The 17,847-nt window shown below is 40.9% G+C and overlaps 1 protein-coding gene across 1 annotated transcript in view; it reads left to right on the top strand.

Annotated features, from left to right (window-relative positions):
• Positions 1-17,847, top strand: part of pou2f3 (POU class 2 homeobox 3) — a 258,269-nt gene that overhangs the window by 147,098 nt on the left and 93,324 nt on the right. Inside the window, exons 7-8 of the mRNA XM_034177477.1 lie at positions 6,869-7,045; positions 7,168-7,309. Coding sequence (XP_034033368.1) covers positions 6,869-7,045; positions 7,168-7,309 — 319 coding nt within the window. The remainder of the gene's footprint in view (positions 1-6,868; positions 7,046-7,167; positions 7,310-17,847) is intronic.

Below are 17,847 nucleotides of genomic sequence, written 5' to 3'. Positions count from 1 at the left end.
GAGAGAAGAGGAGGAGGAGAGACAGACGCGAGAGAGGCGGAGAGAGCGACGAGAAGGTTTGTATTTGAGAGTGAGAGAGAAGGAGCGAAGTAGAGAGATATGAGAGAGAGAGGAGGAGAGAAGACGAAGGAGAGAGACGGAGAGAGAGAGGAGAGAGAAAGAGTGAGAGAGAAGAGAGAGAGAGAGAGAGGAGAGAGAAAGAGTGAGAGAGAAGAGAGAGAGAGAGAGAGGAGAGAGAAAGAGTGAGAGAGAAGAGAGAGAGAGAGAGGAGAGAGAAAGAGTGAGAGAGACGGAGAGAGGGAGGGAGTGAGAGAGACGGAGAGAGGGAGGGAGAGAGAGAGAGGGAGATGTGGGAGAGAGGGAGAGAGAGAGACAGAGAGAGGGAGGGAGAGAGAGAGAGGGAGATGTGGGAGAGAGGGAGAGAGAGAGACAGAGAGAGGGAGGGAGAGAGAGAGAGAGGACTTTTACATCAGCGTGTGTTCGCCATCTGTTGATTTTTTGTGGTCATGTTGCATCACTTTCTTATTTGTTAAAATTGTGTCAATGGCGGCAGTGTCATGATCCAGCCCTGTTGGGCCCGGCTGTTATTATTTTGAACTCTTTTTCCATGTTTGTGCTCTGAGCCTTTTGGATTTCTTAATCATGCCATGTATCATCGTCATGCTTCAGCTGGTCTTGTTTCTTGTCCTTGACAGGTTTTCATGTTCATGTTATCTTTGGTTTTGTTTCTGTCATTTAACCTTGTATTTGGTCACTTAGTCCAGTGTTTTCCAACCTTTTTTGAGCCGCGGCACCCTTTTTATATTTACAAAATCCTGCGGCACACCACCAACTAAAATAATATTATAATGCTATTACCTCTGGTTTTGCGCAAAACCCAATTATCGCAATAGAAAATCGATACAGAAAACATCGCATTTCGAAAATCCTCAAGCATTTTGCACTCTGATCTCAAGTAGGGCTGTCACGATTAGGAATTTCTGGAGACGATTAATTGTCAGACAAATAATTGCGATTGACGAATATATTGTCTATTTTTTTTTCTTTTTTTCCCCTTCTTTATATTCAACTATTGTAGTATAATTACACAACTCTGGAAGAACGTTTGGCTTCTGTGAGTGAAGAAACTGGGAATGGTGCAACATTTTTATTTTTATCTTCATTTTACATACAGTCCCAACTTTTTCTGATTTGTGGTTGTTTCTGTTGCATTTCTGAAATTGTTTATCCTCATCAGTCACGTTTTGTGCTTGAACACTACATTAAGCTTAAGATTGAACAAATAAATACCTTTGGAAAATAACAGCTGTTAAAGTTCAGAGTTCTCACCTGCTTTTTGTGATCTCTGCGTCTGAACATTTTTTTTTTGTGGCTCTCAGTTCATTCATATATTCTCATTTTTTAAATATGTTTTTAAATATATTTGACCATTTATTTCATCTCATGATCGCATAAATTCAGCATACGACGCGCACATGGTGTGAACAGGACGGTAATGGCAGAATCACACCTTTAGAGAAAGTTCAGAGAGAAGTAAAGGCAGCTTCACGTTTCCGTTTTGTTAACGTTCACTCGGGTTAAAATCCTCTCTCTGCTCCGCGCTCGCTGCGCACTGAACGTGTCGCGCCTGCATTCAGGAATCTCCCTCACCCACCCCCTCCCTCGCAGTCTGCAGCCTGTTAACTCCGCGCGCGTGCACACACACAGGCACAGACACACACACCGACAGCTCCGCATTTTAGACGGCTTTTGAAGAAGACGGTACTGTTTTAATCGGCCGTCAGCCTCCTTGTTATTGTCCCGCCTTAAGACGAGAGCGAGGCTGCAGCACAATGACGTCAGATTCTGAGTCATTTTATGCTTTGTGGATAAAAGAAATAATTCACGGTAATCGCGAATATGAAAAATAATCGTGAATATGAAAAATACCCACGGCACCCCTGACGATCGATCACGGCACCCTAGGGTGCCGCGGCACCCCGGTTGAGAATCACTGACTTAGTCACTCTAATCTTAGTTTGATTCTGTTTACTTCATTTCTTGTATTATGCTTTGGTCACTGGTTCAGTTTTCTTTTGAGCATCTTGTATTCTTAGCTTAGTTCTGTTTATCACATTTTTGTATTACGCTTTGGTCACAGGTATTTGTTATTTATCTTCAAGTGTTTCTTCTGATTATGTTCTGTTTGTCACTTATTGCTCATCAGTTAGTTCTTTTTTTATTTATTGCACTGTTCTGTAGTCACCAGTTTTGTTTATCTGATGTTCTCATTTCTGTTTACTCTTGTACTTATATATTGGCTTTTTGCTTTCTGATAATTAGTCAGTTCCTGTTTAGTTTTGCTTCAGTATTGACTTTCTGATCAGTTCTCATAGTTTTTTTCTTTTGTACTTGTTATATCTTGGTCTGCTTTTAGTTCCCATGATGCTGGTCCCCTAGTATCATATTCTGTTTTAGCTCTGTTCTCACGTCGTCCTCATTTGTGTTCACTCACTACACCAGCCATTGTGTCTGTCTCAGTCTTTTTCTGTCTGCTTTGAATTTTCGTTCACTCCCATTCTTGCACTTGCTCACGTGTCTTTGTCTCTTTCATTACTTTACTCTGTCTTCCTGCCTTCACTGTCTTGCACTTTCCTTTGTCTTCCCTGGTCACGCCCCCTTCCAGAACCTTCACCGACACCTGTCTTGTTGCACTAATTACATCACCAGTTATTTAAGCCCTCAGTCTCACAGTCCCTCGCTCGATTGTTGAATAATTTCACTTTCCAGCACTCACGTCCTGCCTTGTTTTGCTTTGTATTCAGTCTGCCGGTATCTGACCTTGTTTTGCCCTCGACCTTGTACTTGTCATTGCCTCTGATTACCTCCTGTTTTTTGGACCAAGCCTCAGCCTCAGGTCTGTCTGTACCTTTTCCGTCGCTACTGGACCTCCTGTGTACCGAATTCCAGCTTGTAATTAAACCTTTTGCTTACACCAGTCTGTTTGTGAGAGTTTTGCATTTGTGTCCTGCTCGGTTTGTGCCACGCCTGACAGGCAGTTATGAAATCATTGAATTCTGCTTAAATGTCGACTTTTGAGGCGAGTATTTCATTTGTTAGAGCTCCTCATTTTCATTGATACACATCAATCGTTATTTTATAGCACAGTCTATCTTCCCAGCTGTATTTTATCAGTGGGTTTTCTTTTCCTTTAAAAAGTGCTCTGTCAGGAATAGTGCATAAGTCAAGAGGTAGCTTGTTGCACATTCTGGGTTCAGCTACCGCAAAAGCACAATCACCCCTGAATTTATATTTTGACCTTGGAACATTGACTAAAGCTGGCCAGATACCTGTAATGCTCTACTGTAAGTGCACAGAGTTAAAATTTCAGACAGGTGGCATGAGGCCACAAATAGGTTTAAAAACAAACATTTAAATCTTAAAAATCAGTTTTAAAACAAACTGGAAGCCAGTGAAGTGAGTACAGGACAGGCGCGACATGCTCACGTCTAAAAGTGTTTGTTAAAAGACGAGCAGCAGCATTTTGCACTAACTGGAGACGTGCAAGAGACGACTGGCTAATGCCAAAACAAAGTGCATTAGAATAATCAAGTCTAGAGCCAATGAAAGCATGAATGGCCGTCTCAAGATCATGTCAATCAATCAATCAAGTTTATTTCTAGAGCCCTTTACAACACTCAAAGTGACCAAAGTGCTTTACAACAAAATTTAAAAACAAAGCATGATAAAAACAAATATCCAACAATAAAACCATTACAAAAACAATTATATAAAAAAATGCATAAAAACATTTAATAGCATAAAGTAAAGTGCCATCATGCTACTGAATGTTAAAAGCCAGCCTGAACAAATGCGTCTTGAGCCTAGACTTAAAAAGCTCTAAGTCAGAGATGATTCTCATTTCAGGGGGCAATTTATTCCATTGTATACTGAGGAAGTGCTTTACTTTAGCCAGAAGATGAAGCTGGAAAAAATAGAGTTTATCTATTGATCAAACCTCAAACAGCTGTCAAATGTCAAACAAATTATTGACAGCTGGTTTTACATAATTTGCCAGGGCAACAAAGTTTGGTGTTACTGCATTTGGTCTGCCAGAGCAGTCAAACACCATGATCTCAGTTTTACCATCATTCAGGTAAAGGACGTTTTGGGACAGCCACTGCTTTACATCATGAATACAATTAAATAATGATGACAAAGCATCACTCCCATTAGTCCTCATAGGCATGTTGGGAAAGTGTAATGACACGGACCCACAACAGGGGGCGTAAATGAATGGACAATGAATGAGCCGAAAATAGAACACTTTACTGTTGTGAATGTGCACAACGAAATACAGACGATTACAGAATTTTGTATGTAGTCAATCTACAAAGGTGAGGTGTGGGCAGGCTTGAGGATAGAAGACGTCTGTCCAGAGAGGAGCCGGAACCCACACGATTTCCACCACCACCGAACCCGGAGAATACTGGAGCCACCAAGTCCCGAGTCCCCAGGTGGTCACCGTCTCCGGCTGTCGGATCTGGTACTGCTGACAGGAAGCAGAAACAATCAAGGGTGGGTGTGAGCACACACCCAGCAAACAGTCAGCAAAAACAGTCTTTAGTTTCACACGGAGGGAAAACCACCTCCAATCCAGAAACTCGGCACGTGCAGTATTAGTGAGTTTACTTATCGAAGTTTGGCATGGGGAGCGAAAACGTCAGCTCTCCACGAACCACAAACCCAGCCTCCAGCTGCAAGCACTCACAGAAATGACTGCAAACGATACAGAAGCAAAACTGTATGAGCACGACTCAAAAAAACAGCTGAGCAGTTTACCTTCTTGGCTTGAAGATATCTCGGCAGGGAGGTGGAGTTGATGCCCGGCCTTTATGGAGATGAGGTGGTGATGAGTGACAGCTGTCAGGTGGTGATGAGTGACAGCTGTCACTCATGGCTGTTCCTGTGAGGCGGCAGCGCCCTCTCGTGCCTGAAGGCCACACTTCAGGCAGGGCGCCCTCTGGTGGTGGGCTAGCAGTACCTCCTCTTCAGTGGGCCACACAACAAGACAGATAGATTTGCAGATCATCTACATAACAATGAAAGGACAGGCTGTGCTGGGCTGTAATTGACCCCAATGGCAGAATGTACAAAGAAAATAGAATAGGCCCAAGAATAGAACCCTGTGGCACTCCACAACACAGGGGAGCAGTTGATGAGGAGAGGTCACCGATCATAACAGAAAAGCTACTTTCATCCAAATATTATCTAAACCACTTAAGTACGGTACGCTGAATGCCAATAAAATGTTCTAATCAGGAAACAAGTACTGTGTGATCCACAGTATTAAGGGCTGCTGTGAGGTCCAACAGAACCAGCACAGCAGGATTCCCTGCATCCACCGATAAAGTGATGTCATTATGAACTTTAAAAAGTGCTGATTCAGTGCTGTGTCGCGATCTAAATCCGGATTACAATTTTTCAAAGATGTGATTGTTTTCCAAAAATGACTAACTGTATAAAAACAACCTTTTTTAGAACCTTAAACAGAAACGGCAGATGAGACACAGATCTAAAATAGGATAAAACTGACGAGTCCAGGTGAGGTTTTTTAAGAAGAGGTCGAACCACAGCAGGTTTAAAAGCAGCTGGAACAGACCCTGATCTAAGACAAGCATTGATAAAAGTTAGGAGACCTGCCCCAACAGTATTAAAAACCTCCTTCAGCACCTTCGCTGGAACAACATCCAAAAAACATCCTGTAGGTTTTGTGTTTCACTACTTCACCAAGGGATGAAAATGGAATGGGCTCAAACTGCTCGAGCACAGCAGAATGTGCATGAGTAACAGACAATTCAAGATGACAGTTTACAGTCATCTCTGAATCCTTGGGCGGGGCCTCGGTCATGTGCACAGCACTCTCCATTGCTACAGCCTTTTCAGGAGGAAATGTGCAACACTTTATTTGGCTTTGCGGCCTCCTCCTCTAAGGCAGTTGTGCTGCACCCCCAGATTTTACTCCAGCTTTCCCCAGAACCCACATCAGAGTTTCTAAAGACCAGACAGTTTCCAGAGTCCCCTCTCGAGTCAGAAATGTAAAATCAGGCATAATCTCAGTGGATAGTTTATTTCAGGTTATTTCTATGTCTTGCTTTGGTCTGTTTGAGCTCTTTGTCTGTCTCCCTGCCTCTGTGTTTCCCTTCTCTCTGGCCCCCTCTTGTGTCCTTCTGTGTTCTGCTCCTTCTCTCTGTCTTTGTCCTGTCTCTATTTACTTTTTCTTCCTCCTTTTTGCGCTGATGTTGGACATTCACAGGTGTTCTATATCAATCTCGCACCTGTTGGTAGTTTCTAAGGTATTTTCATTGATCCCCGTGGCTGCTGGTTTGCACTTGTTTGTTTCCTGGTTCTTCCTGTGTTACTCCTGGAGATTTCCCAGCTCATTTCCAGTGTGTGCTTCTACTGTGTGTTCTCTCTCTCTGGACTCCACTTTGTTTTTGGTAACATGTCAGTGTCTCCCTGTGCCTTGTGTTGCGCTGGCCTTTGACATTCAGGGACAACAAACCAGCACATTTTTCATCTCTCCTTGTTCTACCACAAGATGTTTAGCTCAACCAGGTGTCTGTTAGATCTGGATTGTTGGAGCACACCTGATTTGAGCTAAATATTTTTTTAGTAGACCAGAGAGAGATGAAACACATTAAAGGGAGAGTTGGAAAGCTCTGTACCAAAGCAAACCCAACCAAAAAGGATGGACAACACGAAACAATCCAGCTCAGGTTTTCTATTTGAAGGTATAATTCAGGCTCAAAGGTTACCATGCTATGACATTGTCTTTAAGTTTGGGACAGGAAACTGTTTCCCACGATGTGACATTCCTGTGGTGCAGGCCATGAGTCGCTCTGCTCTGAATGGACCATCTTTGGAGAACCATATGGATATGAACCATCTGCAGATCCCCAAACACATGTCAGTGCCACCCCAGGAGGAGCCCAGTGACCTGGAGGAGCTCGAGCAGTTTGCCAAAGCATTCAAACAAAGGCGCATCAAACTGGGCTTCACTCAGGTACAACCCCTCTGTTTTTCTTTCCAAAAGCCATCTGGATGTTAACGTTACTATGACAACATTATGCAGATGAAGATGACTGGATCATTTCCTGATCCAGCGATGCGCTCACTGTCTTTCAGGGAGACGTGGGCCTGGCTATGGGAAAGCTATATGGCAATGACTTCAGCCAGACCACAATCTCTCGCTTTGAGGCCCTGAATCTCAGCTTCAAAAACATGTGCAAGCTGAAGCCTCTGCTGGAGAAATGGCTGAGTGATGCAGGTATGTCACAGCAAAATCTCTGGTGATTCTGGCTTCAAGTTCAAGTTTCAAGTTTATTCGGTTCAGGGAAAATAACTTTGCAACAAAATAAAACAAAACAAAACAAAATAAATAAAACTGATTTCTCGGCCAGTCAACTCATGCAACCAAAAGGGTGTAGGTAGAAACAAAGCTGATATACACAACCCCTTTTACATCAGCAACATATACTTATCGCAACAAAATAAACAAAGTGAGCAGAACAGCAAAACACAGATATCTTAAAATAATCAAAATCAAATTCCTCATCATAGGCACACATCGCATAATATATATATATATATATATATATATACACACACACAGTCGTGTTCAGAATAATAGTAGTGCTATGTGACTAAAAAGATTAATCCAGGTTTTGAGTATATTTCTTATTGTTACATGGGAAACAAGGTACCAGTAGATTCAGTAGATTCTCACAAATACAACAAGACCAAGCATTCATGATATGCACACTCTTAAGGCTATGAAATTGGGCTATTAGTAAAAAAAAAAAGTAGAAAAGGGGGTGTTCACAATAATAGTAGCATCTGCTGTTGACGCTACAAATTCAAAACTATTATGTTCAAACTGCTTTTTTTTTAGCAATCCTGTGAATCATTAAACTAGTATTTAGTTGTATAACCACAGTTTTTCATGATTTCTTCACATCTGCGAGGAATAATTTTGTTTTAATTTTGTTGTAACTAGGTTTAAGGATATGATTCCTTCTTTATGTTCTCTAATGTCATATACCAACACAGTGCAGAATAGCTACCTAAACTCTGTGAGTGAGATAGAGTATCTCGTCAATAGTTTTACATCCTCATTGAGCACAACTTTGGATGCTGTAGCTCCTCTGAAAAAGAGAACTTAAATCAGAAGTGCCTGACTCCGTGGTATAACTCACAAACTCGTAGCTTAAAGCAGATAACCCGTAAGTTGGAGAGGAAATGGTGTCTCACTAATTTAGAAGATCTTCACTTAGCCTGGAAAAAGAGTCTGTTGCTCTATAAAAAAGCCCTTCGTAAAGCTAGGACATCTTACTACTCATCACTAATTGAAGAAAATAAGAACAACCCCAGGTTTCTTTTCAGCGCTGTAGCCAGGCTGACAAAGAGTCGGAGCTCTATTGAGCAGAGTATTTCTTTAACTTTAACTAGTAATGACTTCATGACTTTCTTTGCTAATAAAATTTTAACTATTAGAGAAAAAATTACTCATAACCATCCCAAAGACATATCGTTATCTTTGGCTGCTTTCAGCAATGCTAGTAATTGGTTAGACTCTTTCTCTCAGATTGTTCTGTCTGAGTTATTTTCATTAGTTACTTCATCCAAACCATCAACATGTCTATTAGACCCCATTCCTACCAGGCTGCTCAAGGAAGCCCTACCATTATTTAATGCTTCGATCTTAAATATGATCAATCTATCTTTATTAGTTGGCTATGTACCACAGGCTTTTAAGGTGGCAGTAATTAAACCATTACTTAAAAAGCCATCACTTGACCCAGCTATCTTAGCTAATTATAGGCCAATCTCCAACCTTCCTTTTCTCTCAAAAATTCTTGAAAGGGTAGTTGTAAAACAGCTAACTGATCATCTGCAGAGGAATGATCTATTTCAGTCAGGTTTCACTCAGGTTTCAGAATCCATCATAGTACAGAAACAGCATTAGTGAAGGTTACAAATGATCTTCTTATGGCCTCAGACAGTGAACTCATCTCTGTGCTTGTCCTGTTAGACCTCAGTGCTGCTTTTGATACTGTTGACCATAAAATTTTATTACAGAGATTAGAGCATGCCATAGGTATTAAAGGCACTGCGCTGCGGTGGTTTGAATCATATTTATCTAATAGATTACAATTTGTTCATGTAAATGGGGAATCTTCTTCACAGACTAAAGTTAATTATGGAGTTCCACAAGGTTCTGTGCTAGGACCAATTTTATTCACTTTATACATGCTTCCCTTAGGCAGTATTATTAGACGGTATTGCTTAAATTTTCATTGTTACGCAGATGATACCCAGCTTTATCTATCCATGAAGCCAGAGGACACACACCAATTAGTTAAACTGCAGGATTGTCTTACAGACATAAAGACATTGATGACCTCTAATTTCCTGCTTTTAAATTCAGATAAAACTGAAGTTATTGTACTTGGCCCCACAAATCTTAGAAACATGGTGTCTAACCAGATCCTTACTCTGGATGGCATTACCCTGACCTCTAGTAATACTGTGAGAAATCTTGGAGTCATTTTTGATCAGGATATGTCATTCAAAGCGCATATTAAACAAATATGTAGGACTGCTTTTTTAAATTTGCGCAATATCTCTAAAATTAGAAAGGTCTTGTCTCAGAGTGATGCTGAAAAACTAATTCATGCATTTATTTCCTCTAGGCTGGACTATTGTAATTCATTATTATCAGGTTGTCCTAAAAGTTCCCTGAAAAGCCTTCAGTTAATTCAAAATGCTGCAGCTAGAGTACTAATGGGGACTAGAAGGAGAGAGCATATCTCACCCATATTGGCCTCTCTTTATTGGCTTCCTGTTAATTCTAGAATAGAATTTAAAATTCTTCTTATCTTAGGGACCTCATAGTACCATATCACCCCAATAGAGCGCTTCGCTCTCAGACTGCAGGCTTACTTGTAGTTCCTAGGGTTTGTAAGAGTAGAATGGGAGGCAGAGCCTTCAGCTTTCAGGCTCCTCTCCTGTGGAACCAGCTCCCAATTCAGATCAGGGAGACAGACACCCTCTCTACTTTTAAGATTAGGCTTAAAACTTTCCTTTTTGCTAAAGCTTATAGTTAGGGCTGGATCAGGTGACCCTGAACCATCCCTTAGTTATGCTGCTATAGACTTAGACTGCTGGGGGGTTCCCATGATGCACTGTTTCTTTCTCTTTTTGCTCTGTATGCACCACTCTGCATTTAATCATTAGTGATCGATCTCTGCTCCCCTCCACAGCATGTCTTTTTCCTGGTTCTCTCCCTCAGCCACAACCAGTCCCAGCAGAAGACTGCCCCTCCCTGGTTCTGCTGGAGGTTTCTTCCTGTTAAAAGGGAGTTTTTCCTTCCCACTGTCGCCAAGTGTTTGCTCACAGGGGGTCGTTTTGACTGTTGGGGTTTTTCTGTAATTATTGTATGGCCTTGCCTTACAATATAAAGCGCCTTGGGGCAACTGTTGTTGTGATTTGGCGCTATATAAAAAAATTGATTTGATATATATGAAATAATAATAATAAAAGTAATAATACAAAATCAATAACACAATTGTCCATACTCCCACCCAGAAACTTAACATTCTTTGAATGTTCATTGAACGTTTGCATGAGAACATTTGCAAACATGGCATGAACATCGGATGAACAAAGAATGAGGACAGGTCATGTTTGCATGCAAACATTCAATGAACATTATACAAACACTCACAAATGTTCACAAACATCATATGAACAGTTGAACCAGAACATTATGAATGAATGAATGAAAACTGTTTATTTCGAACATTTGATACAACAACAATTACAAGATAGATCAGTAAAGACAACAACAAAAAAGTTGTTGAATGAACATTTGTAGAATGTTTGAATGCTAACATTACCTGTCCTCATTCTTTGTTCATATGATGTTCGTGCAATGTTCCTGCTCAATATATCTACAATTTTTTTGTGATTTTTTTCTATTGAGAACTAAAAATGACGGAAAACAAACTTTATAAATGTTTTAAAATTCAACAGGTTTTATTCAAATAGTAACTAAGTAAATTAATGTTTGATCACCAGAGAAAAAGTTTCTCCGGAAGTAAAATAAAATTTTATCAAAAATATTCCATGTACAAGGCAAATTAAATGCTGCTGCTAATCTGCTCATAAGATTTGATATTATGAAATATAAACACAATGCTAAAATACCCTCAGCCGTATGAGCATTGTCTTCTTAATAATTACTTAATTGGTATCACAGTGCAAAGTGTGTGTGTATACATATATATATATATATGCCCTTTATTGTGTTATCTGTGTATCTCTAATATATTTGCCTCTGTATGTTTATATTGGTGTTGTAGGATAAACTCAATGACATTTTAATGGCATCCAAAGGAGATCATGCGTGTGCACATGCCTGAGCTTCTGAAAAATGTGGAAGTTACCATCGACTGCAGGATGTGTGCACACTGATGTCTACGAGATGTCTTGTTTTTTACATAATATATGATAGACATGTTAGATTTACACGGAAATTAATCTGTTTTGGAGCAGATTCTGCCATGTTGCATTAGCAGGCGGAGAGAGACCAGACGTCACGGTGCCTCTCTACTGTGACTGGGTGTCACCCCCCCCAAAAAAAAGACAGATTTGCAAGATTGTTAGTTTCTCAAACCTGTAATCTGGGTCAGGAAGAAGTTCAGGATGGTCCCGTCTATAATTCTTCTGCTTGGATAGGACATCTTCGGATTATGGCACAATTGTAGAAATGATGATTGATGTGATATTTATTGCAGCCTCCATGACAACTCTGTAAATTTGTGGCACGTCCCTGGCAAGGCTGCCGTTGACGGTTCCTGACTTGCCCTGACTGCTGAAGCACTGCCAAAGATAAACGGGAGCCGTAGTGTACAAGCAGCCCCTGACAATGCTCGTTACCGTATTCTTCCCTTGTTCCATTCCAGGGGTGTATGCAGTTAAGGTATTGATTAGGGCATTCCTTTGGTGCCTGGTTCACTTGTCCTCACCATCAAGCCTGTCATTAGCACTCTTGAGCTGCAAGTTGAACATTTCCATTGTTAGTCATAAGCAATTATATATACTTTCCTGTTCAGATACTGTATAATTTGAGCGGCATGGTCATAACTGGTATTCAACTCAACTCCTTATTGGACAGGCCCTATATTTTTAACAAGCTGTTTATTTGCTTGCAGAATTTTTCTCAGGTTAGTTATCAGCGAGGTATACCACACAGGTAAAAGCAGATCAGACAAAAATGATTAATCCTCTGTACCCAACGCTATTTGTGTAAAGGGCCTTTCACACCGCATGCTTGGAAGTGTCAGAGGCATCACAAATCGTTTCAATGAAACACGTAGCTTTTTACAGGCGTTAGAAGTGTCGCGTCAAAAGCTGAGCTAAACAGATGCTTCTACCAGGAGTGTGCGCATTCCTGCTTGTCAACAGAATGACGTTCAAAGTTCAACCCAATCCAACTTTTGGCGCTCTGAACTGTGACAAAGCTTCGCACTGTCCAATAGAAACAACGTGTCGGGTCCAAACATGGAAGACTCCTGGCAGAAACCACTGATCTCTACAAAACAGAAACGTGTCACAGGACTGCTCATTTATACAGAGCAGTTTTCTGAAGAAAAATCCTTGCAAATGTTTTTTTAAAACCCCAAAATTAATTTGATTGTGAAATCAAATTGCTATATTAAAGCTTTTTCTTGGTTCATTGATACATATACAACATGGCGATCGCTCAGCTTTCCTCTGGAAAAAAAAAAATCAGAGTGAAAATCTCCGCCCCCCTGCTGCATGTGTCGCGTCAGGTTGTAGGGAGGCGTTGACACAACATGACTGACGACACATTGGGAGTTGTTGCCTGACGCGTATAAAGCATGCAGTGTGATAGGCCCTTTAGTTACTAGTTTCCATAAATACAGCATGTTTATAATACAGTGTGTAAAAAAAAAAAAAAAGGTAAAACTTTATTAAAGTGAAGAGGATCTAACAAACAGAAAACACATTAACTCACTTCTTTGAGTGACTTTACTGGAAGGCCCATTACTTCCAGGCACTGCTTGTAATTGGTTCAAAAACTTGAAAGATCTTGACAAGGCCCTGGTGGGGTCTGGTGGTTGTCCCCCAGAAAAATGTGAAATCTCAAATGCATTCTGGTGCTTACTCAAGGTCTATTCCAAAAGAATCTCAAAAAATTATTTTTTTTTGTTGGCACAGGTCAGTTTTTCCACCCCAGATAAGGTGGAAACCTCAGTTGTACAGCATAGAAGTACTTCTGTTTCAAGTGTATGGTACCACAGACAGTATGCACACACTATGCAAATGAAACATTATGCAAGGGACATAGAATTTTTTATATAAGAAATTCAGAAACTTTATATCAGCAATAAATAAATATGTTTATTGAGTAACATGGCCTGTAAATTATTTCTTTAAGGAAGGAAAGTTAGCATATACAACTTCATTACTGACAGATTTTACTCTATTTTCAAATTATATCCCAAATAGAATAGAGTATTTCTTGCCAGAAATGTTTGAATATTTTGCTTGCTGAACATTAATTTTAGAATCTACTGGCACAAGACACTATACAATCTTATTTAACCATTACAGTACAAACCTCGGGATAATTGGGCTGATGTGAATCAACTGCAGGCAAACACTCAACCCACTGATCAGATGGAGGATTCACTGATTCAACAACTCTTATGGCAGCCGGCGTGGTTGCTGTTGGGCGGAAAAACAAGCAATAATCCAAAAATATTATCACAAGCTTATCTTCATAAAGTCTCTTTCTGGGCACTGACATGACTTAAATTTCAATTGTGTCAACACCTAATAAAAGAGAGTATATATTTTAGTCAAGTTTTAGTCAAAATATTAATTAGGCCTGTGCCTCTCTGTGGCTAACGTTAGCTCCATGCTAGTCAAAAATGTGTTGGTTTGGTTCCCATTAATCTATGGCTGGCATAATCAAGCTTCAAGGAAGTTTTGTTATTTCTGGCTAAAACGAATTTGTGCTCATCAGATTCCGTTACCTTCTTTTGATAGTCACAGCGTCGATATCACGGTACAAAGGCCGCGCCATTTGAAGCTAGCTGCTAACTCGTGGGTAGCTATGTGGTGGTTCTTTGTGAGGAATCCCAGTCGACGAGCGTCCAGCGTTAGTCTCCTCTTCTGCTCTCAGTGGTCTCTTAATCACAGTATAGACACTGAACAGGCGAATTAACTTGTGGAACACAAACTTCTATTTGCTAAAACAGAACGGAGTTGAGTGCTGTAACTCAGCTAAGTCTTCTTCTTCTGCTCTGTTAAACAGCGGGTTTTAACCCAACTCAACCCAAGATAGGCTTTTTTTTAATTTGGCAAAATGTATGTAACTCAGGTCTGTGGGACGTCTGGATAATAAGATGCCATTGCAATCTGTTTCCATAAAAAACATATTTTGGTAGCTGACAATCACAGTCTGTAGTGATGTAAATTATTTTGCAAAAATTAATATTCCAATTAACAGAGTGCATGTTTATGCAAGTTGCCCCAAGACATGTTTCGGAGTTAGCTCTGTCAGTTTATTACAGTAATCTGGAAATTATACAGTATATTCAGTAGGCCTGAATAAATCATAAATCGACAAATTCTTGGTTATGGTAGAGTGCTTAAATTATTTCCTATTGTTCATTCTACCTATGTTTGCACACATCATTTAAATGGAGTCCAACATTAACTTTCTGTAGGCAGTAAATGATATTGAATGTTTTCCTATAATGTGAAATTTTACATACATACACACACACACACACATATATATATATATATATATATATATATATATATATATATATATACACTCAACAAAAATATCAATCAATCAATCAATCAATTTTTTTATATAGCGCCAAATCACAACAAACAGTTGCCCCAAGGCGCTTTATATTGTAAGGCAAGGCCATACAATAATTATGTAAAACCCCAACGATCAAAACGACCCCCTGTGAGCAAGCACTTGGCAACAGTGGGAAGGAAAAACTCCCTTTTAACAGGAAGAAACCTCCAGCAGAACCAGGCTCAGGGAGGGGCAGTCTTCTGCTGGGACTGGTTGGGGCTGAGGGAGAGAACCAGGAAAAAGACATGCTGTGGAGGGGAGCAGAGATCAATCACTAATGATTAAATGCAGAGTGGTGCATACAGAGCAAAAAGAGAAAGAAACAGTGCATCATGGGAACCCCCCAGCAGTCTACGTCTATAGCAGCATAACTAAGGGATGGTTCAGGGTCACCTGATCCAGCCCTAACTATAAGCTTTAGCAAAAAGGAAAGTTTTAAGTCTAATCTTAAAAGTAGAGAGGGTGTCTGTCTCCCTGATCTGAATTGGGAGCTGGTTCCACAGGAGAGGAGCCTGAAAGCTGAAGGCTCTGCCTCCCATTCTACTCTTACAAACCCTAGGAACTACAAGTAAGCCTGCAGTCTGAGAGCGAAGCGCTCTATTGGGGTGATATGGTACTACGAGGTCCCTAAGATAAGATGGGACCTGATTATTCAAAACCTTATAAGTAAGAAGAAGAATTTTAAATAAAATATAAAATATATATATACGAGGTCTATTAGAAAAGTATCCGACCTTATTATTTTTTTCAAAAACCATATGGATTTGAATCACGTGTGATTACATCAGACATGCTTGAACCCTCGTGGGCATGCGAGAGTTTTTTCACGCCTGTCAGTTACGTCATTTGCCTGTGGGCAGTCTTTGAGTGAGGAGTCGTCCACCCGCTCGTCGATTTTTTTCATTGTTTAGGAATGGCTCAGAGACTGTTGCTTTGTTTGATAAAAAATTTTTCAAAACTCTATGGCACAACTGAGTGGACACCATTCAATAAATTCAGCTGGTTTTCGGTAAAAATTTTAACGGCTGATGAGAGATTTTGGTCTGGTAGTGTCGCTTTAAGGACAGTCCACAGCGCCTGACGGCGATCTGCGCTTCGAGGCGGCAGCGTCTCGCCGTTTCAAGTTGAAAACTTCCACATTTCAGGCTCTGTTGACGCAGTAAGTCGTCAGAGAACAGAGAACTTTAAGAAGAAGTCGGCATGAGGAGTTTATTCGGACATTCCATTGTTAACGGTCATTTTGTAATGAAAGAACGTGCGGGCAGAGTCGCATGTCGGGCTGGACCCGACCGCGGGGGGTCGCGGCAGGAAAAACACCTCCGTTGGAAATCTTAATGGGCAAGTTGGAACATGCCCAAGCTGTTAAACAATTTCTCAGTTACTCACTTGTTGAAAGCCATTAAAAGCCGCCTGAATGGTTTTCAACACGGAGGTGTTTTTCCTGTCGCGGCGCACACAGATTCGCCGAGTCGTCACGGAAACGACTCGGCGAATTTGCGCGTACGTCTTTCATTAAAAAATATCCTTAAACAGTGGAATGTCCGCATAAATTCCTCATGCCGGCCTCTTCTGAATCTTCTCTGTTCTCTCACGATGTCCTGGGTGAATTAAGCCTTAAATTAGGATGTTTTCAGCTCGAAACAGGCCGACGACAGCGCCTGGAAGCGCTGCAGGACGTCCCGCTCCGTGGGAAGTCCTTACACCGACAGAAACACCCCATAATCTCTCATCAGCCGTTAAACTTTTCACAGAAAACCAACTTAATTTCTCGAATAGTGTCCACTCGGATATTCCTCACAGGTCCAGAAAAAATACTGATAAAGCAACGCGCGCCGTCTCGAGCAGCGTGTGAAACAAAGGAATTCAGCCGAGAGGGCGGGACCACATCTCACTCAAGGCCTGCCCACAGGGAAATGACGTCACCGACACTCGTGAAAAAACTCACGCATGCGCACGAGGGTTGAAGCATGATTGGTGTAATCGCATGTCATTCAAATCCATATAGTTAAAAAAAAAAAAGGTCGGTTTATTATCTAAGAGACCTCGTATGTTTATATAAAAATATAAACGCAACACTTTTGGTTTTGCTCCCATTTTGTATGAGATGAACTCAAAGATCTAAAACTTTTTCCACATACACAATATCACCATTTCCCTCAAATATTGTTCACAAACCAGTCTAAATCTGTGATAGTGAGCACTTCTCCTTTGCTGAGATAATCCATCCCACCTCACAGGTGTGCCATATCAAGATGCTGATTAGACACCATGATTAGTGCACAGGTGTGCCTTAGACTGCCCACAATAAAAGGCCACTCTGAAAGGTGCAGTTTATCCCGGTTCACACTGTTCAGGGCAGATGGCAGACAGCGAATTTGGCGTCGTGTGGGTGAGCGGTTTTCTGATGTCAATGTTGTGGATCGAGTGGCCCATGGTGGCGGTGGGGTTATGGTATGGGCAGGCGTCTGTTATGGACGAAGAACACAGGTGCATTTTATTGATGGCATTTTGAATGCACAGAGATACCGTGACGAGATCCTGAGGCCCATTGTTGTGCCATACATCCAAGAACATCACCTCATGTTGCAGCAGGATAATGCACGGCCCCATGTTGCAAGGATCTGTACACAATTCTTGGAAGCTGAAAATGTCCCAGTTCTTGCATGGCCGGCATAGTCACCGGACATGTCACCCATTGATGATCCACTGACTTTTTACTTTTACATGTATTAACTACCTTAATTATTTCCCTTTCCTCTACTGGACCAAGAAACACTGTGTGTGGATTTCTGTCAATTAATTGCTGATTTTCCCATGGGCTGTGTGGAATTTCAGCTGCCAGAGCTGGCCTGACATTATAGCAAAGAATTTATTGAAACTATCCACTACTTCAC

The sequence above is a fragment of the Thalassophryne amazonica genome, chromosome 9 (genome assembly GCF_902500255.1).
Source record: "Thalassophryne amazonica chromosome 9, fThaAma1.1, whole genome shotgun sequence".
NCBI classification, from domain to species: domain Eukaryota; kingdom Metazoa; phylum Chordata; class Actinopteri; order Batrachoidiformes; family Batrachoididae; genus Thalassophryne; species Thalassophryne amazonica.
This window is presented reverse-complemented; position numbering and strand designations above follow the sequence as displayed.